General features: G+C 36.2%; 1 protein-coding gene across 9 annotated transcripts; it reads left to right on the forward strand.

Annotated features, from left to right (window-relative positions):
• The first annotated feature begins 216 nt into the window (after positions 1-216).
• On the forward strand, positions 217-21,950 carry LOC108361738 (dipeptidyl peptidase 9). 9 transcript variants are annotated; one of them, XM_017614461.1, is made up of 12 exons: positions 217-541; positions 1,408-2,869; positions 2,941-3,160; positions 13,846-14,122; positions 14,198-14,477; positions 14,550-14,712; positions 14,773-15,069; positions 15,156-15,350; positions 15,418-15,729; positions 15,791-16,013; positions 16,069-16,261; positions 18,269-21,950. In XM_017614461.1, the coding sequence occupies exons 2-12, from the start codon at positions 1,845-1,847 to the stop codon at positions 18,468-18,470; spliced, it is 3,387 nt and encodes a 1,128-aa protein (XP_017469950.1). In that variant the 5' UTR covers positions 217-541; positions 1,408-1,844; the 3' UTR covers positions 18,471-21,950. The 9 variants fall into 9 exon arrangements, with proteins under 9 accessions (XP_017469950.1, XP_017469951.1, XP_017469954.1 ...); XM_017614462.1 differs by having other exon boundaries at positions 1,411-2,869; XM_017614465.1 differs by having other exon boundaries at positions 1,525-2,869.
• Positions 21,951-22,279: the final 329 nt, after the last annotated feature.

A 22,279-nucleotide genomic window follows, 5' to 3' on the forward strand; every position in this document is an offset into this window, starting at 1 on the left:
CTTAGGTTTATTTTCTTTTTCGGTGGTCATCTTATTGCCTTTTCATAATCAAGACGTTGCCATTTTTAACTTTATTTTCTTTTTCGATGGTCATATTATTGCCTTTTTATAATCAGGCAATATTAAAAAGAAATTTTCACCATCGAATAAACAGTGAGCTAGGTATTTGCAAATAGCTTACGTATAAACTGTTCCTTGCGTTCGTCAAGCCGCTTGTGTGGTGCATTTCGCTCTTTATTGATTGACACAGGTCCTTTGTTTCAAACACCTCTGTGATCGGCCGTAAAATGAAGAACAAGAGCGAACCAGCAAATGTCAACGATAGTTGAAATAATCTGGCAATTGGTACGAAAAACAACTGGAAATACGCAATTGTAAAATTGGGGCCCGCTATAGAAAAATTAATAATTTTATTTTCGGTAAACAAAATGTGCGTGGCATAAAAGTGAAATATGCACAAAAAGCGTCGACGGAAAGTGGGTTGAAGATTTATTGGTTCAAGAGCATTAGACGGATTAGTTATCTATGTACATATCTACATGTATGTATATGTACATCTTGTTTGTTCGTACAAACGTACATAAATGCGATTTGGCATTGGAAGAAATTTAATATTATGCTATGATGCAGAGTAAAATAAAGACAATTTAAATGTTGGCCTGTGGAAAATCTAAATTAACGAAGGGTTATTAAAAAAAAATTTCTTATTTTACTGCTATGAATCTGTTTCGGAGTTGGGCCGTATTGAAATCTTACTGGATTTTTAGCTTTCACTTATTGGAATAATAGCAGAACAACTGTCATGTGCAAAAACAACACAATACCAAAACAAGACCAACTGTCAATGTGAAACAATCGACTAACTGGACGGACGCATATCAGCAGTAGCAATAACAATAATGGAACAACGCATCAGAATGCATAGATCGTGTGTCGTTTAAGAGGTTCCGCAGCACTATACATCTAAAGTGACTAGGCAAAGTTGTTGTAGTTGGAAAGGGTGGGCAACAGTAAAGGCAGAATCACATTGCGCGAAGATACAACATTTTAACCAAGTAGTTAAAGTAGACTTCAATTTTGTCAAAGATAAACATACATATGTATTACTATTTGCATGTATGTACTTATATTTTATATAGACTGGCTTACCCAAAACAGTATCGCAAAGCAAATTGACGAAGGCTATAAAAAGAATATTATATTTTAACGATTCTGTTTTGGTCGTGTTTCGGAAGCCCCATTACAAAATAACAAAAATTGAGAAGACGAAGTGTACTTACCTACTAATTTAGAACAATATTCAGCAAATGTTTTACGAGTAGCATAAAATAGTTTTGGACTGTGGATAGCAACATCTAATTGAATCATACATATTTTTTCATTGTCCATTGGCTTGTTTACATTTAGTAGTCTAGATAAAGACGAAAGAGCAAGAACAACTAAGATTTAAAACTACGAGTTCCAGCGAATTTTTCACAAAATAGAATAACTAATCTATGAATTTCGTGCATAATAAACCACAAGTATGACTTCAGCTCTCCAAGAAGGAAGCGAACTTGGCTCCATGGTGGAAATAATCACATAAGATTAAATGTAACGGGATTGCTCTAAGATTTGTGAAAATCATAACAAAATATTTAGTACAAGTGGCTCAATTTTATAATACTCACGACGCTAAAGTTGCCATAGAGAAAAGTTATAACATAGAGGTTTAACAAAAGATCCATATAAAATAATAACGTCATACGGAGTAAATGTCATTTTTAAATGTTGGAGATTTTCTAAGATTTCCTATCCGTAATAAGCCATAGTATATTTAGAACTCTATACATATTATACGTAAAATGGACACATCATTAACTCACCAACGAAATCGACTGCAATCAGCTTCGACCACAACAACTACTTCAGCAGCCAATGTAGCGCCGTTGAGTAGCAGTATCAGTGGCACCAGCGCAATTCTAACGAATCACAACAGCAATAGTGTTGGAAACATAGGTGCTAATAGAGCTATAGGAAGTGCCAGTGTAGCCATAATGACAGGGACTGGTGCTGTTATACCGATAAACCCGTTGTCACAGTTATCATCACAATCATCACCCTCAGAACGCATTAGTTCAACGTCATCATTAGCGAATCTCTTGGATGGTTTTACATCGCGTGTATCTGGGGATCGAGCTCAGAGCGCTGCCAGCACACCCAGTAGTATCAGTTCACTGGGTACAACCGCAAATGCCTTCTATTCTTCTCTCGGCTTAGCTTTCAACTCCTTGACGTCTCCTATCTCAACAGTAGCTGCTGCGGCTCATGCGACAACGGCAGAAGCCGCCGCTGTCGTTGTTGCAGCTGCTTCAGCGCTCTCAAATCATCTTAGCTCACCGACAAGTGGCACACCTCCACATATGGATGAATTAGATGATGACGACGATTGCGAGGATGATGACGATGACAACGACGGTCATGTGCCGGCGCCAACACCGAAGAAAACTTGGTCGGAGATAAAAGCGATTGTTAACGATATGCGCAAGCACCTGATAAATTTATCCAGCATGATGCCATCGAATATACAGTTCCGGACGTTATCTGATGGCCGGGTCCGCTGCTACTTTCTTAGTACCCCGCCAAATGCGTGGGAGCCAACATTGTTGTATGCAGATATCAACATGAATGGAAATGAAGACATGGTAGCGGAAAACGATTCGCCGACCACTGAGATGAATGGCGCAGCCAGCGACAGTGGTATGGGGATGGCTGCAGGTAGCGACGCAGGAGCAGATGTTACGGGCAGCCGTTTGCCGTCGCCAACTTCTTCCCAAGCGTCTTCACCAACATCGGCTGCCTCATTTCCCACACATAGTCAAAACAAAAGGTTTGTCAAATTTGCTGATTATATTTTATATGCATTTGGGTAAATGCGTACTGTTTTTCGATTTTCTCTAGACTTCAATGGAAGACAGTATTACAGCAGCCAATGTCGAGTGTGGCTGCTGGAACGGCTAGTGGCGGTGTAAATCCATGGTCAAGAGAATTCCAGCTTTTGCAGGAGCGTAAACGACTGTCAACGTGGGGAATTACTTCTTTTGAATTGCATAAGCCTAGCGGAAAGATAGTGTTTCCCTGCTTCAGTGATCTGTACCAATGCCTTGACACAGGATACACTGTAAGTGAAATATCTACATATCTATCCTTATAGGCTATCTATATACATATATGCTTGGCCTGAAGATGTGCAATAAGCTTTTACTTTTTCGAAAAGAGTTGCCACCTGTTACAAAATTTAGTTAAAATATTTTAATAATCAATGCTCAATTGTTCTTCCGATTTTCAAAAATAGGGTGTCAAATGAAAGGGTTTGGCCTGTAGATGCCCAACAAGGTTTAACTTTTTCGAAAATGTTAGCTAACTTAAAAAAAATTGTTCAAGTTATTTAAAATAATCAACTATTACAAAATGGTTATCAATTGAAAAAGTTTTGATAAGCTATTATTTCTCAACTAAATGTATGATGGTTTCCACCTATTTAAAAAACAATTTCAATTTTAATTAAGGTAGTTGAAATATGTATCGCCCTATGGCTACCAGACGAAACAGGGTTAAGGAGATTATTGTTTCTGAATTGTATTTAGGAGAGCTGCCAGATGTTTAAAAAATTAAATATGTATCGCAGTGTCCGGCGAAGGAGGATTAACAACGATTAAATTTATAAATACTTTTGAAAAAGGCTGCCACCTGTTTGAAAAGTCTAACAAAATTAACTAATTCAAAAAGTATATATAAATATACCGTTGTCAAACGAATGAATGTTAAGAAATCTTTAGTTTGAACATTTCGAATGTTTGAAGAGAGTTGCCACGTGTTTAAAAAGTTACATTCAAATTACTGCAGTTGGATGAAGTATTAAAATATGGGTATAAATCAAAATGGATTTGAAAGGGATTTACTCATGACCTTTAATTAGGAGGGTTGCCATTTGTTCGAACAATCAAATTGGAATTAGTTCATCAGTTTACTAAAATACATGTGAGTAAAAATTTGTGAAGTGGGCCACCAATTTTTCGAAGGTCGAGCTTTTTTTGTGCAACTATCTGTTTATGCTTCACAACACAAAAGAAAAAAAACAAGTTTCAAAATTTTTTTTGGAAGTTATAGCCATTAACATTTTTCGAAATCATTTAGATTTTAATGGTCTTCTGCTCATATTTTAAACAGTTAAGAATGATGGTGTTTTCTTCCCATTCTTATTTTTTGTTTGGCCATAATTTTTTTTTTATAAAAGTTATTAAATTTTTTTGAAATATTACTGACATCTCAATGGCTTCAAAACCGCGTTTTCGGCTTATATTGTTGCACGTTCTATTAGTAATTATTTGCAGAAAACAAAATTTCACGCTTTTCTCTTGACGCCCAATGTATTTTGTATGGAAAACGATGGAACAGTATCGTAAGCGCGCTAAATTAGAAATAATTAATAATAGAACGTACAACAATATTAGCCCAAAACGCGATTTTAAAGCCATTGAGATGTCAGTCATATTTAAAAAAATTTCAATAACTATTATAAAAAAATGTACGGTCAATTAAAAATTAAAAATGTTAAGAAAAAACCATCATTCTCAACTGTTTAAAATATGAGCAGAATCGGCATTACCAATCGCGAGAAAACAAATAAAATCTAAACAATTTCGAAAAATGTTAATAGCTATAATTTCCAAAATAATTCCAATTTCGAAAAATTGTGAAACTTGTATTTTTCTTTTGTCGTTGTGAAGCATAAACAGATAATTGCATAAAAAAAGTCCGACCTTCGAAAAAATGGTGGCCCACTTCACAAATTTTTACTCATGTGTGTGATACACATGTCGGACGAAAGAGATTTAAGAAGATTTTAGTTTGAGAATACTTTTGAAAAGGAATTTCAAAATTAAGAGGTCAAATTAGAGACCCGGGCCTGTAGATGTATGATAAAGTTTTATTTTTTTAATTAAGAACTTTTTGGTATAGGGTGATTTGAAATTCAATGAAAATAAAAACATACACTATGCCAGACTGCTCTTCACTCAGAAACGGCTGCAAGGTTTTGGCGAAACATGGCTCCCGGATCTCTTATAACTCTGACTAAAACTTGGAATATTTTTAAAGTTTTTGAAATTCAATTTTGAACGTTTTAACGTCATGCAGGTTCACTAATGAATGTATATAAATTACGTGAATTTTTTGAAATTATTGGCGCCATTTTTAAAAAAATCAGACATAACTACCAAGGGCAACAATCGTATCTGAGGCTTTGGGTTCACACTTTTTTTTTTTCAAAGTCAACTAATATCTCAAAAATTATACACTTTTTAAAGCAGGCTTAAAAGACAGATAACACAGTGAATTCTAAAATTAACGAGGAAAGCAAACAATAGTTTTTATACACAGCGCAGTTGTAAAAAGGGTATTAACTTTTTTATTTGCTAATGAATTTGTATACATACATATGTATTTACATTAAGGTGGTCCAAAATAAGTTAAGTCGGTATTTTAACGCTCTCACCCCTAGCATTGTTCTATATCGAAAAAATATACCCCTATTTTTTATTTTGAAATCAAAAAATATTTAGAGATCACTCAAAGCGCTCAAAGTTTTCCAACAACTTTTCGCAGAAATGGTATGGAATTTTTGAAACTCAATATTTTTCGATCGGAGAACTCTGGCTCTCTTCAGGAGACTTCCAATAACAATACGCATGTGGTTTATTTAACCATTTTTAAAAATCGATGAAAATGAAATGTTAAGACATGATGAGAAAACGGAATAAACTTAAAACAGAAATTTGACAGATGCTAAGACACATTTAGTAAAAGGCGCAGACGAGGGTGTGGATTCTGGTGTTTCTCTACAATCAATCATTTTTTGAGCTCAACATGATGTCAACTGCTTTGTCTGGTCGCAGTGCGTCATCAATGGTACTGAATCTATTTTTTTCAAAACGTGGGTACACATACATTACCTGTTCCTCGTTGTTGTTGTTGTTGTAGCAGCATACAAATTCCCCAAAGACTTTTTGGGGAGTGTTGCTGGAGTGACAGTCCTTGGCCAGATATAAATCTGGGTCGTTCCGGTTACGTAGACCCGACTGTCGTGGGAACGCCTGTTCCTCGTCTTCCACATCGCTGCACAAACATATTTCGTAGAGCTGTGCCCAGAGGTTACGCTCATTCACTCTTCAACTTAATCACTCGAGTTTTAGGGTTTAAACTAGGTCATGTGATAAGCTATGACACTGCGCATGCCGGACCCTGCTGGTTTTGTCGCTGAAAATTTCTAACGAATGTCGATTACTCGGATAATTCGCTGAGTCCCCGTGGGATAGAGGAAGCCTCAATGTGTTCTAGTAGCATGGAGTGGCTGGTGTCAATCGCCTTTGGCAAATCCAAGGATACTAGTACTAGGAATCCATCCTAATGCCGCGCTGGGGTCAGGTGGTACGAATTGTGCTTGGGTTTCACGGCCTCAAGTCTCTTCGTTATCGGGCGATAAGATTCTCCTTTGTTGGACGGCTTCCCCTGTGTATGCAGTGGGACCATTCTCCCCGTTTTGCAGATATCTGGATAATGAGAGTGACCAAAGATAAATTAGGAACCTTGCTGAGGTAATCTACTCGTGCTGCACAATTTTTTCAGCAGCAGCATGCATACTTCGTCGGGTCCAAAGGCTTTGGAGGCTTTCGCCTTACCGATGGCTACCTGAACCTCACCGCTTGCGGCGCACTGGGTGTTGCTAGTTTGTGTAGCCTTCAGGTCATTCGCCGTTTGGCTTTGTTGACCAGAGGATGCAGCATGAACTTTTGGCTAAAATAGTTCGCGCATCGCTCCGGGTTCGACGAAGCGCGGCCACCGAAAGAGATTTCCACATTGTCGTCGCTCTTCGTCGAGTTGGACAGCGCCCTCACGGTTGACCACAGCCTACTCACATCAGAGGTGAAGTTACAAGTGCTCAGATGCTCTCCGCACTTCTTCCGCTTATGTACGTCCACAAGTTGTCGAATCTACGTGTTGAGATCCCAAATGCGGGGATTTCCGGGATCGGCCTGGCGAAGGTTGCCTCACTCATCGTATAAAACAGCCGCTTCGGCTGGAAAGTTCAGACGGGTCTCAGAAAAGCATCCAGCTGGAATGAAGTGGGCTGTCAGCCTGCGGAATTTTCGCCATTGAACGACGGTTGGTGTGAGAAGGGCAGAGACAGTGCTTTCAGTAACCTCTGCAAAATCGTTCCAATCAGCTTTGCTAAAGTTGGCGTAGGATCGGCTTTCCTCGGGAGCAAAGTCAGAATAAGTCGTCACGTTATGCTGTTTATCACACCAGAAATACTCTTACATTCCAGGATGGCATCCCTGCGGTCGATGTCTTCGATAAGACGATGCTGCACGGTGTGGTGTGTGATGAACGCCACCATTATCTCGCTCGCGATCTCGACGGTGTACATTGTATCCGGCGCAGCCCAACTATGTTGAGTTGCCGACTCCTCAATTTTGCTCTGAAGTCCATTCCAATTGAACTGTAGTATATTTGTGTGCCTTGGGAGTGCTGCCTTGTATGGTTAGAGTTGCTCGTCCAATCTCATCGGCATACGCCGCAATTGCTCTTGTAGTAAATTGTTTCTGAGCTGTTCAGATCTGGAGCTCTTTGAAGTCGACAAATAGATGTTTAGTGTCGATTCTCTTCTCGTAGGTCTTTTCCAAGATTTGGCGTATTGTAAATACCTGGTCTATGGTGGACTTTCCCGGACTAAAGCCGCAATGATAAATCCCAATCAGTCTTTCACACAATACGCTCGATAAGACCTTGTAAACTATGCTAAGAAGGCTCATCCCGCCGTAGTTGGCGCGAATAGCGGGGTCGCCTTTCTTGTAGAGAGATCTTTAGATGCCTCGTCCTTCTCTTCCATCGGGGCGTGGACGCAAATGGTCGAGATTTTGAAGAAGATGTTGATGCGGATTGTGGCGACACGTTCGTCCATCGGGGTAAATGGCAGCACTTGGCGATGGAGTCCGTCTCCCACCATAAATCCAACACCGAATTTGCGCTCCTTTACATGACAGCTGTAGTAGACGTCGCAAGGCTCCAGATATTTAACTACTTGCCCTGTCCAACACATTTCTTGGATGGCGATGATGTCAGATTTTGTCCTTACGAAGACATCTACCAGTCGGGCAGAGGCATCTTCCCCATTAAGGGTCCGGACATTCCAGGTGAGTGCCCTCAAATCGTAGTACTTAAAATGTTTGCAGCGGTGGTTATCAAAAGGGGGGTCTCATCCGTGGCTCTATTTTGATTATTCCCTGCAAGGGTTTTGTACGTGACGGTCCCAAACCCAGCGCACAACCAATTGGTTTCATAACCGAGCCGCTTGCTCCAAAACAGGCGCCCGCTTGCCTACTGGTGAACAGACGCTGCAGACTTCAGGTCATCCCTTAAACCGTATAAGTTGTAGTGGCCCCACCGAAGCTCCCTCTCTTTCTGCAGTGCCCCAAACCGCTCCACTCGGATTAGTTACCGCATCCCGAACATGGGTTGCTCACGTTGCCCAGAGTGCGCGAACAAGGTTGCAAGAGTTAGGATTGAGTATAGCCGAGCAACTGTAACTGCATACCCAGAACAACGGCAATACCCCGTTTTATCGATAGGCTACGGAGACTGCTCTGAATGCATTTCCTGAAAATCTATGTAAATTTAAAAATTGATGATTTTTAACCGACTTAAAAAAAAGGAGAAGGTTATCAATTCGTCCGAATATTTTTTTATGTGCACTTGTGGTCAGCTGGTTAAGTCAAGTGACGTTTTGACAAGTTTTGGCTATTTTTCTTTTGTTTATTTAACCAGTTTTATATATAAAATTTGCTCGACAATTTCGTTTGTATGGGAGAAAATGCACAACACCGTCAGCCAAAAAAATTATTAAAAATCAACGCGAGCTTCTAGCGTTTTGAAATATGCACTTTGACCTAATAAAATTCAATGACAAAACTGCATACCCGAAATTTTTCTAAAAATTTTTTGAATAAAAAGTTTAAAATTCTTAACGTTTGTTGAATTTTCATAATTTTTGTACGTAGTTTGAAATGTGCATTTATTTGGCGCTGGTTAGGTACAGTGCTAGACTTTTATAAAAAAAAAAATATAAACATTAAATAAACAACAGAAAAATAGCAAAAACTTGTCAACATATCATTTGACTTAAGCTGACCACAAGGGCATGTTACCGCATAACTTTGGACCACGTCAACCGTTTTCTATAACTCTTTTTCCATCGGAAAGGTAGTGTATCACAGATGGTCCCATTAGATCCGATCATTGGATCATGAAAAAATGAACGGTAATCATAAATTTCTATATGAGAATTGACGTGGATCGCGTTTTTTGCTTAGAAATTACTTGTTCATTTTGTTTTTGCTGATTCGTTAAGTTATTGTACATCGAAATAGTCCATATAAACACTCCGGGTGTCGGCAATACATAGTAGCTATGTATGTACATATTTTTCTAATCAGTTTGTTAATAATATATAATTGCTTTTTTTTATGAGCAGGGCAAACATCAGCCATTCTCCCCATTCAATAAATTCTATTAATTAGTCATTCAAAGTTTTTAATTATAAACAAATTACTTAATCTATTTTTATGCATGTGTATATATATTTATATATGTATGTACATATGCCTGCTTGTTAGTACAAAAGAACTGAAACTGTGCTTATAAACGTCTATTTAGCATATATGTATGTACATATGTACATACCTTACAGTTTACAGTTTTAAGTGTATTGCTGACAATCAGAAAACGTTCTAGATCATGGGCTAAGGTTTCTGTGATTTGCAGCTTTCATTTACATATACATACATATGTAATAAATAAACGTTCTGAAAGTCGTTTAAATTGTCACGCATTGGTACATAGTAGTTAAAGCGGATTTGCTAGGAATAAAATATTGTACTAGCTTTAAATTTCGTCAGAAATCGCGAAACTTCTTATAAAAATTTTGTATAGAGCAACGAATGACTCCATTAAATAAACTATGTCTGTGGTGTTAAATATAAAAATAATCACTTCACTATCTACAGAGGAGTTGTTCTTATAATTTTTGAAACATTGACAACTTCGGGGTTTCTATACTTGGCTTGCTGTTGTTTGAGAGACGGCGCCGAGCTTATCCGCCAATTTGTAATGGGCGTCTTAGTATTGTTACACAAAGTTTAGGGAACTACAATTTTAAGACGCCTGCGAGGGTAAATTGATTTTGTGAAAAAAGCTTTTTCATGGTCAGAAATACACTGGGAGGTTTGTCCATGCCTGCCGAGGGGCGGCCGCTGTAAGAAAACATTAGGTCTGTTCAGGATCGATCTTGCATTTGCATATTCGTTGCATTTATAAATCCACAACAATAAAATGCACACGGTTGCCATGGCAGCAATCATAAAATTTGCAAATGCAATTCCAACTGTAAATCCAAGACCATTTGCATTAAGCCGATTGGGGTTTAAAAAAATAAATAAATTTCTACAACATCCTGAACAGACCCCTACTGTTTTTAATTTAGATGCTGCCCGGATCAGGGATCGAACGCATACCCTACGGACTACTGAGTGGTAGTATGCATACGGTGACCATAAATATGGATTCAAAATGAAGGACAATTTTTCAAAAATATGCATACATACTTGTATATTTACGTAGTATAAAAATATCAAAAGAGTATTTTTGATTCTAAATTCTTTATACATTTTAAACTTTAAAAATGAATCGCGTTTTCTTCATTGATATTAATCTTTTTTTACATGAATATTTATAAAAGTATAGTAAAACATATTATAATTACAATAGCTTACACGAAAAGTAAAAATCTTTAAAAGATTATTTTATAGGCAAATTTTGAGTCGTCCAAAACGAAAACAATACCCTTTTTTTTTGTTTCTTGTACTTTTCGCAGTTATTTGTGAAAAATCGACGTCATGAATCGACGTAAACGATGAGTTACAAAGGTATTTATGTGCCCTTTTTCATTATCTTTGGCTCAAAATTTACTGTAATGATATATCTTATTTATCGAATTTTTAAACTAATGAAAAAAATAATCAAATAAAACTGCGTATTTGATTGAAAATCTCACTTTTTTCGACTTTGACGACAAAATGCAAATGGTCGCCTGTAGCACTAATAATTTTCATTGAAGTCGCCACAAGTTATATATTTTGGTAAGAGGCACATCAATACCAAGAAACACTTTTTTGAAAAAATCCATCCATTGTACGATAATTTTAAAATAACGGATAAAATGCGGGACAAATGCGGGACACTTGGAAAAAAGCAGTACATTTTCAGGTTTTTCAGGTTTGGAAAACTATGCAGGACCGACCTTTGAAAAACAGTACGGTCCTGCAAAAAACAGAACGGATGGTCACCGTAAGTATGCATCTCTAACCTTAGCCATAGCGGCCGCCTTACGCACTTTTGATTTTAATGAGTGTTTTGGTTTAAATTATTTGCGGTTTGGTTAAATAAATGTACGAATGCTATACATATTTATATTTTCCATAGTTTTTCTTATTTTTTTATAAAAATATAGTTCATTCAACGGCAAAAATCATATGAATACATTTTTTTAATTTCATACAGAGCTCGGGGGGAAATGCAAGAAATGTTGAATTCTTGACGCTGATCGTACATATGTATGTGTATTTGAGATGGCAGATCGAAATAAAAAGAATCGATGCTGGAAGATATCGGCAAATAAAAAAATTAACCTCCCAAACTCGATTCACATATTTGGTCAAATAACATACTTTTTACAAAGAAACAAAACACGGCGATCTGACCAAACCATTATTGTAATTTTTAAAGTATGCATGCATTTTTCATAACAGTTTAATACCCAGATTTAATCAAAAGCTATCAAGTAGCTAACAATTCGTAAATACTTTGAAAAACCAAAAAAACAAAATGACAAAAAATATACATATGTAATGGTAAAAACGCTTCTTTTTCACAAAAAATTTACATTTGCAATTCGGAGTTGCGATAGGTCGTTTATACAATTTTGTTCGCAATGTTGCCATTTCACTAAAAATGCCACTTTGCGATGTTTCATGAATCGCACTAACGGCTATTTTTATGAACGTAATGCCCAACATTGTCATTAAAATTTTCGTCATTTAATGCTTAGTGAACATTTACCATTAACCGTACTAAAGCAAACGCTAAACTATTTTTTATTTGTTTATTTTTATTTTTTGATCACAAATGAGAAAAAAGTATTTTTTACTTCGAAATTAACCACTATTTTAAAAATGGTATAATACAAAGGAGCTTACGTATATATGTAGAGTTTTTTGCAATACGAAGGCTTTTTAGTTTTTTTTTTTTGTTTTCGCAAACTATATTTACCCTTTTAAGAAAAGATTTGCTGATAAACTGCATACGTACTCAAACTTTTTCTAAAGGGATTAATTAAGGAGTGCAAAATTTTTATGATAATTTTCATAAAGTTAGGAATTCCGATTTTGGGAGTTTTTGTTGTAGTAATAATGTAGTAAGAGACTTTCCTGAGGAACCTTTTAGTCGGAGAAGAAAGAGGGGCAGATTGAATTCGTTGGTCTTTGCTCTCTGAAGTTAGAAAGGTGAGAGGTGTCAGGTCCCATTATTTTTATGTACCTGCCTCCAATTAAAATTGCTTTAATATTTTATAGATTTTCTGAGGTAAACCGTAGATCAATATACATCAATTGAGAAAACTTCGAATGTCAATTCCTGAATTTTTTTGAATCGATTCACGGATCGAATCGGAACTAAATCGACAAGAAATCGAATCGGAAGAGCTCGATTAATCGAACTTCGATTTAATCGATTTAAAAATGGCATCTCTAATGTATATGTGTACTTGCAAACTGGCGTTAAGTAACAATTATATGCCAAAATGTTTAAAAATAAATAAAAAAGTCAAAATTGTAAAAGGGTTTTTCTAGATTTGCATAGCAGTTAGATGGCCCCTTATTCGGTGAAGAAATTAAAACTTTTGGTAGTAGCGACTTCAAGGTATTAGTAAACATATGCTCTGGCGTACAGTGTCGCCTAAGTGGGCAAAATTCGAAAAATTCGTTGTATGCAATGTGAACGTGTTTGGTATTTTTATAAAGTTAATTTATCCACTAAAAAGAACTAAACTGAAATTTCCCAATAAAAAAAAATTATATGCCGCCAGGAAGCCACTAAAGTCAACAAATTTTATACTAAGAATTTTAATCAGACCTTGGCCATGCTCCTAAATTATCCCTTTTTAATCCTTTGTCCTATTTGGGTCAAATCTAGTATATACCAAAATTTTCCTTGGAATTTAAGGAATCTGAGAATGCATAATACGTAATTCCTCGGCTCGACGCGTGACCTCTTAGAGTTGTCCTGGAGAGGGAAGATTCATGGAAGGTCATTACTATACCAAATGCCGGTCGCATTGCAGGATTTTTTTTTTTAATGTGGTCTAATGTACATACATATATAGTAGTGAGTTAAGCACAGGGTCTTTCTACGTTATTCCAGAAAAACAATTTCTTTTAATAGAAATTTCAAAAAATGCTAATTTTTAATTTAATGAATAAAAATACACGTAAATATATTTAATTTTTTATTATTTTATTATAGTACGGGGTTTTAACGTGCGAAAGAGAAAATAAAAACCTGCTAATTTTTTGCACTTTTCGAAGTAGTGCGTTTTTTGCTAATGCATAAAATTATTTTTTCATTTGTTGTCATTCCTAAATTTCACCTCGAATATTTTTTTTAACTAAGACGCTTTTTTCATCAACTTCGCAGAACTGGCCACTTTTTCCCACACAATTGCGCACATGCCCCCAATGGGCTGCCCTGGATCCGCAAATATGCCCACAAAACTCCGATCTAATTGCGTACATTAGTGGCAGCGATATTTGGGTGACGCATACAGTAAGTGGACATGAAGAGCGTTTGACATTCGCACACGATGGCCGCCGCTCAATTGCCGATGATCCGCTCAGTGCTGGTGTGCCATCATACATAATGCTGGAGGAGTTCAGTCGCTTTCAGGGATACTGGTGGCAGCCGAAATCCGATGGTAAAAAATTTGAAAAGAAAAGAGTTTCCGCAAGAACAAATTAATTAGTTTGTATATGCTTATGACTGTTCTTAGATGGTGTTTATCGTATTGTTTATGAGGAAGTGGATGAGTCCGATGTTTGCATGTATACATTCCCATCCTCACAGGCAATGCCGGGAGAAATGGAAGAATATCGTTTTCCACGCGCCGGTACAGCAAACGCCAAGTCAAAGTTGAAACTGGTGCAATTCGTTCTAAACGAGTCGCTGCAAATAAGCGATGTTTGCATAAAAGATTTGCCGTATACACTTTCGTTGGTGTTTCCATGGCTGGAATATATCGTACGCGTTGGATGGACGCCCGATTCTAACTAGTGAGTGACTTTTAATAGCCCTACTTGTTTATTTTTGTACACCCATAAATCTTCTGAACACTACGTTTTCAGTGTTTGGATGCAGGGCATGAACCGCAAGCAACAACGCTTAGATTTGGTGCTTATACCGTTAGATAATTTCTGCGAAACCTATACCAGCTCGGCATCTTCGCCCTCCGGTTCAGCCGACCACAGCTGGAAGAGTCCATACTGCCGAGCTGTATCACCGCTACAGGTATTTTATAAATTAATTCTATTATTTTGAGGTAATTTTAAGTTAACTACAACTTTACAGGTGATTTACTCACAAACATCAGACTCTTGGATCAACGTGCATGATTTACTATATTTTTTGGAAATAACCGATACAACAGTGACCTTCTTGTGGGCATCTGAAGAGACTGGCTTCAGACATCTATATCTGGTCACTTCCAGTCTGGGCACAGAAACACTGAATGGCTTCAAGGATACCGCGAACAATTTCGAAATGAGTAGTCGCACAAACTCAACATCTTCGGCTGCCTCTGCGAACATGGATATGCATACGGATTTTATCGATAGTGTCACCCTGCATCCTAGAATAATAAATAAAGTATATCACCAAATATATGTTGCAAAGATAATTGAAAATATTATTTTAAACACATGTATGTATGTATGTATGTATAAACTTCTTAGGTTGCACTCACCTCTGGCGAATGGGAGGTTCTGCATCGAAACATTTGGGTGGACAAAGCGCAACAGCTAGTATATTTCATAGGTTTGCGAGATACGCCACTGGAAAAACACTTGTACGTGGTGAGTTTGCAGAGGCCTGAACACATACGCTTGCTCACTGAACCCGGCTACTCATATCAGGTGGAGTTTAATGAGGTAAGAATAGGGTTTCGGCGGTGGAACGGTAGCAAGAATATTTATTAATTCTAGGTTTTTCTTGCAGTCCTGTCAATTAATGTTGCAAGTTTATTGTAACATACAACGTCTGCCTTCATGCAAAGTGATGCGTGTCACACAAACTTGCCAGAACGGTGGTGTCAACGGCATACAATTGTCAATGATGGGCTACCTACACGAAGGTGGCAAGCCAGAACCACAATATTGCCCGCAAGTATTCCGGCCACAATTACCGTCGGGTGAAATCGTATACGCTATGGTGTTCAAACCCCATAATTTCCATCTTGGAATAAAATACCCAACAGTGCTAAATGTGTACGGTGGTCCTGAGGTGCAGACAGTCAATAACACATTTAAAGTTGGTCAACCAGCTGATATTAGGCATTGTATAGTTTAGTAATTAATATACATATTTGCAGGGTAAGCATCAGTTACGTATGCACATGCTGGCTGCACAAGGCTATTGTGTGATATGCATCGATTCGCGCGGTTCACGGCATCGCGGATTGAAATTCGAAACTCACATACGCTGTCGCATGGGTCAAGTGGAGCTGCACGACCAAGTTGCAGCGCTGCGTATATTGGCAGATCAGCTAGGTTACATCGATATGAGTCGTGTGGCTATACACGGTTGGTCTTATGGTAGGTACTGGACATAAAATAATTACCGTTGTTTTACTATCACTAATGTTTTCAGGCGGTTATCTCAGTTTAATGGGACTAGTGCAGTATCCGGACGTTTTTAAAATTGCCATTGCCGGGGCGCCAGTTACCAATTGGGAGTATTATGACACGGGCTATACGGAACGCTATATGGATTTACCACATAATAACAAACGCGGATATACGGCGGGCTCTGTGCTTAATTATATACATGCATTTCCCGAAGAGTAAGTTTCGAAAAGCGAACTTTATTTCAACGTATTGCTCAGTGAGATAAAAGGCAATGAGTCTATCAAGTTTGAGATTGAGATGCTGAAATACACATTTTTAAAAAGAAGTGGGTGCTGCCACATCTCTTCTTTAAAATTGTTTAAGAATCAAATTTTTGGGGAGTTGTCTGCAACCAGCTACGCAAAAAGTCACATGTGTCCTACCCACACGCTTATGGAATTTAGCGTTGGAATATCTTGTTGTAACAATTACAAAGTACAGGCTGCCAAGTTATTGCCTACGCTGACGATCTGGTGCTGACGGTAGTAAGAAAGCAACCCCACGTTTTATGCGATTTATCATAAAACTCTGAGTAGTTGTTCCACACAAAGATCGCCTAATTTAGACCTTAAGGGGATAAGTGGTGAATGTTTGCTCACTCAACATCAATTTTCGGTTACCGGATTTCTAAAGCTATGAATATGACCAATTCACATCAGTGATAGTCATGGGCATAGGCTTAATTCCTACACGTCCCTATGTAAAGCAGTGATGCTCTATCACAACTGTCATGATTACACACATGCATGCTGTTTTGATAAAAGTAAAATCAATAGTTGCGTTCGATAACAAAATTAGCCAACACCAGCCAACAATCAAAATCAAGAGCGCAAGCGAAATTCTCTCCCAAAGAGAAGAAAAAGCAAAAAAAGTAAACGAACAGGAAGTTAGCCATCACTTGCAAAAACCGGAAGAAGAAGACACACCAGCTGATTTTGTTTATATTTTATTTGTAAACAAACTGAAATTCATTTTGCCTCCATGTAAGAAAAAATGGAAAGTGAACGTTCAATGTTCGCCAGGACCATTTCTAGAAGTAAAAACTAGTTGGCACTATCATAAAGTCACATAGCAGGCAGCCAAAAAGCATATAAATACCAAAACTCGAAAAATACAATTTCGTTTGTTTACAAAAATTGCAACCATATGTTTTCGTGATGGATAATTTTTGCTGACTAAAATTATGCCAGTACAAAATGAACGCTTGCTCTCTCAATTTTTGTGTGTTGGATAATTTTTTGTCGTTATCGAACGCCATCCAGTAAAAATTTTGAAAAACTTGACTTGTCGAACGCAACTATTATTTGGCGTTTACACTTTTGCTAAGTGTTTTTGTCGTTGAAACTTAAAGTGCAAGAAAACGTTGGCTGTGTTCAGATATGCATCAGTAAAACATCAGTCTCTTTTATTTATTTATTTATTATAGTTGATGGAAATGCCTTATTTGCGCAACAAAGTTCCACTTCGGCATTTAACCGTGGTTGCGCACATTAAAAATTTCCGTCAATTATAGCCTAGAAATAAAGTAGTCTGATGCTTTGGTCTGATGCATTTCTAAACATAAGGGTTACAAAATTTATTAAATTGGGTAACCGGTTGTGGCTAATTAAATTTGAATTTATTAACATATCCCTAGCTTAGAGTGTAAAGTTGCAGAGTCCATGTTTTTTTTTGTAATTTTACAAGAGAGGAAAAAACTTATAACCATTTCTCTCAAGTATTTCGCAAATGTTTGAATACAAAATTTTTTGCGTTTTAAGCAAAGCAAAACTCCATACGAATAAGAAAAATTCGATCTTTATTAAAATATTTCGTATTATTTAGGTTTTCTCGGATTTTCGGCGCCTTTTTTGGACTCAGTAAATTCATATATGTATATACATGCACTTTTTGGTGAAAATCGTGTATTTTTATTTTGTAACACTGTTTGAGAAGAGCTTTGTTGTTTGAGAGATTTTTTGTTTGGATTTGAAAGTATTTTTTACCGCCCTATCTCCCGACGACTGACCACTCATTGGCTCCTTATGCTTTGAAAGCCAAAAATGTGCCCATCGCTGGTATAGAATACAGATGTACACGAAAACGGGTACAAAAATGATAACATTTTTTTTTTAACCAAAATTAGGTTCTTAAATTTACGCCCACTTAAATAATTTAACACATTTCTTTGTCTTTTCCCACAGAGAAAACCGTCTCTTGCTCATACACGGCCTCATCGATGAGAACGTTCACTTCTATCACACCTCTCAACTGATATCAGCTTTGAATCGCGCAAACAAACCTTATAACCTACATGTATTCCCCGAGGAGAGGCATTCACTGCGGAATTTGGAATCGAATAAAAATTATGAGACAAAATTATTGGCTTTCCTGCAAAATTTATGAAATTGGCAACAGCATAGCATGTCAATAACATACACAATGACAATGACAACGATGACGATAGCAATGTTAATGATTATGGTGTCTTGAAGACAATGCCTATAGCTTATTACACACACGACGACGGCGGCGGACAATATTTCCAATGTTAACAGCTAAAAGCTTTGCAGTAGTAGGCAGCAGCAGAGTTTCAGCAGTAAATAGGGGCACCAACAGCTGCTGAACTTTTTGGGCGAACAATGTACTTTTATTTTATTTCATACAACGGCAGGCAAACCATTTAGCTCTTAAATAATTACATATTATTAACATTTTATAATTTGATCTGTACAATTAGAAATTATAGGTTAGTTAACATTAGCGACACGAATAAGCAAGGTTAAGATTTGATCATCTGATGTTACTTTTTGGTGAACATAGGGAAAAGGCCATTTTGAATGTACTACAAGGCAAAATACAACTAAATAAATTTCCAGAAAGTATATATTTAACTCAAATTGTAAAAAATTGCAATGGATCAAGTGAAAACGTTAACTCCAATTAGCGGTACTCAATTGTACTCACTCGTCTCAATTTAATTGCAAGGAACTGAAGAAAAATTCGTCAGAAATTCAAATAATTTTATTTGTACGAGTATCTAATGCTGCCATTGCTTAGTGCTGCAAAAAGTATATTTGTAAACATTTAATTTAATTTATTGTATGTACGTCTACTAAAATGACCATAACGAATGTCAGCTATGTAGCTGTGCACTTTATTTCAGAGATCGCAAATAACAGTTAACCAGAAAAATGTCTTTCCCTCACTTGTTTGATGGTACTGTGCGATATGCATTCGTCTGTTATTTTACAATCGGTCGCGGATACATTTTTAGGGCAAAATTATATTTTTCGTCGGATGTGCATTGAAAAGTTAATTGCTTTTGGGAAGTAGTTATTTGCTAAGAAAAACAATTTGGTTGTGCAAAACGGTCGCCTGCTTAGTTTCGGTTATATGTACATATTCGTGATTATGTTGGCGTGTATAGTATTAAAGAAAATAGAAGTAAAAAACGCGTAGTTAGATTTAATGATTTGTTACAATGTGTATTCTTTCTATTTAGTGGCTGTAAATAAAGGACATTTTTAGATTTAGAGAAAAAAGTGAAAATTTTGCACAAATTTTTTCGAAGACGCCGCGAATATTGTACATAGATAATGATATCATATAACTTTATTTATCTTGAGCAAAAAATACCAATTATGCTTGCTTTTATTCCTTAGGCATTGATAATAAAACGAAATACTCCGGTTTATTCGGGGTTTTTGAGACTTTTCGATGTTTTCTAGGTTTTTCGGGACAGTTTATTGTTTATTTAAGGTATTTTTTTTAGACTTTCTGGAGTTTTTTCCGAACATTTCATATGTTTTTCGGGTTTCTTCATACAAATTTCAAGACTGTTAGGGATTTTTTGGGGCTATTTTGGGACTCCTCCCATTTTATTTTTTTAAGATTTTTCGAAATGCTTCGTATTTATTTTTCCGAAACTCTCGGCGTTTTTCGGGACCTTTCCGGATTTACTCGTGTTTTATTTTACGGAACCCTATTATTTCTTTGCTTTTTATGAACGCCTAAAAAATAAAAGCAAACATTTCCGGTTGTTTTGTTTTATAAAAATGAAGATTTTTTTCGTATTCCTTTTTTTTTTTTATAATTAAAAACTAATCGGTTCTTGGCTTAAAGTCAAAGTGGAGAACCACTGGGCTTTAAATGAAAAAACTTAAAATGCAAAGTTGGGCACTAAAAATTTTCGTTTTAAAAAAATGTACGCGGGAAGGTATGCTGGGCATAAATACTGTGCATAGCACAACCCTAGTTCACAATTTCTCTGTCAAAATGCTAGTTTATTTCCACATAACGTTTTCTTATGACACAAATTTTTCGACATAAAGTTGACTAAGTTTTTTCTTTTTATTATAAAATGCATAATAACTATGGTCTGTGGTCATGTCAAGAATCACACAAATGCAATAGTATTCTGTGCACTTTTATCGTTCCTAAAACAAGTAATAAAGTCTACAAATTTCAAAACTCTATTTTTTATATAGCAAAGGTTATGAGTCTAGTCGATTTATAGAGAACTCTATACTCATACCTGCCAACACACTATTCAAAATGTACGCCTACTTTCAAGTTAAAGAATTTGAGTCCTTTTTTAAAACATAAAAATGACAAAGGTTCGATTATGGACAGCAATGCAACCTCAATTGGGTTGCCGATGGGCAACGCCTATGAAATGAAAAAGTATGTATGTATATTTTGAATAGCAACCAAGACTTGAGCTGCAGACACACAACTGAAGTTCGGTTGCCATGCGTAATCGACCCATAAAAGTGTCAACTGTTATTGGCGATCTCTGATTTATTTAAAAATAAATGGCTTGTATGCCGACCATATAGCACAAGGCAAAATAACTTTGATAAATCTATTTTGTATGTTTTATGTTAATGTACATATGTATAACGTATTACTTTTGACCCATTCAATGTTCAGATTTATATCATATGTGCACGTTTCTCTTCTAAGATCTTTTTCTAAGAAACGGTGTTCAAATCCATTTATTAGTATTTTGTATGTATGTACATATGCATGTGGCATGTGCCACACCAAACCAATTATACATATTGTAGGCGTATTCAAAATGATTTTGTTCAACGGAAACTCCGCCGTTTGAAAAATGAAGTGGTAAAACCAGAATTTAAAATATTTAATTTTCGAATGCAACTTTTTGTAACCGAGACTTATTTAACTTGAATGTTAAAATGCAAATTTTCCTCCATCAAAGCGTTTTATAAAGCTTCATCTGGAATAGAAATATGAATAGCTTAACTAAAAAATTAAACTAGTTCGAATTTGTTTTAAATAGTTCTTATGAACGGAAATAGTCGCGGTAAAATTATTTGGATTTTCTACTCTAAAATTTGACCATTTACATATAGTTTAGTCTTGCACCAGTAGGTCATACCTTTTTCCTACTGTAACTGACAACACAAATTTAATATAATTATACAACAAAAATAAAAATATATTACGTATTCGACGAAAAACGAAAATTAAGATTTCACCCATTGCTTATGTAAAACGTTGCAATATTAAATTATAAATTAAATTTCTATTTACTATTTATACGGATGACTAAATTCATTATTATTCACTTTTACATACATTACGAACATTTCGAACATAGTCGCTCGTTTTATATATATATAAACGCAAGTATAAATTATATTTATTTAAAGAGACGAAACGTTAATTAAAGAAAATGTAAAGAAAAATGTAATAAACAGATATAAAAAATTAATGATTCGTGATTACTATAGAATTATATTACATATACATATAGATAAACTTAACTCATTATGTTGAATTCTAAGTTTACAAACACGTACATAAATATAACATTACGAAATAAAAAAAAAACTATAGTAAATACAAAATTAAAAATATGCAAATTATTATAATTGTACCGCAGGGAGGCAAAACCAGTTTTTGCTACAAAAAGCTCTTTGCAAGTAGGGAATTGAACTGCAACCTACCTGGAGAAATTCGCAGCATTGATTTAAACAACAATCTAAGCAGCTCACTTCTGCTCACTAAATTGATGGTTGCCTTCCCACATTCACTCTTCGTTAAGAAAGCAAACCCAAGAATGATAGAATACAAGATTGCGCCAATGAGAGAGGATTTTTGAGCGTAATTTTTGCGTGACGTCATCTTGGTGCAATTGCGAGAGAGAAATGCCAAAACGCATATAAAAATATGTAAACAATGCA

Source organism: Rhagoletis zephyria, unplaced genomic scaffold, assembly GCF_001687245.7.
Source record: "Rhagoletis zephyria isolate East Lansing unplaced genomic scaffold, Rhagoletis_zephyria_1.1 Rzeph_scaffold_00830, whole genome shotgun sequence".
Classification (NCBI taxonomy): Eukaryota; Metazoa; Arthropoda; class Insecta; order Diptera; family Tephritidae; genus Rhagoletis; species Rhagoletis zephyria.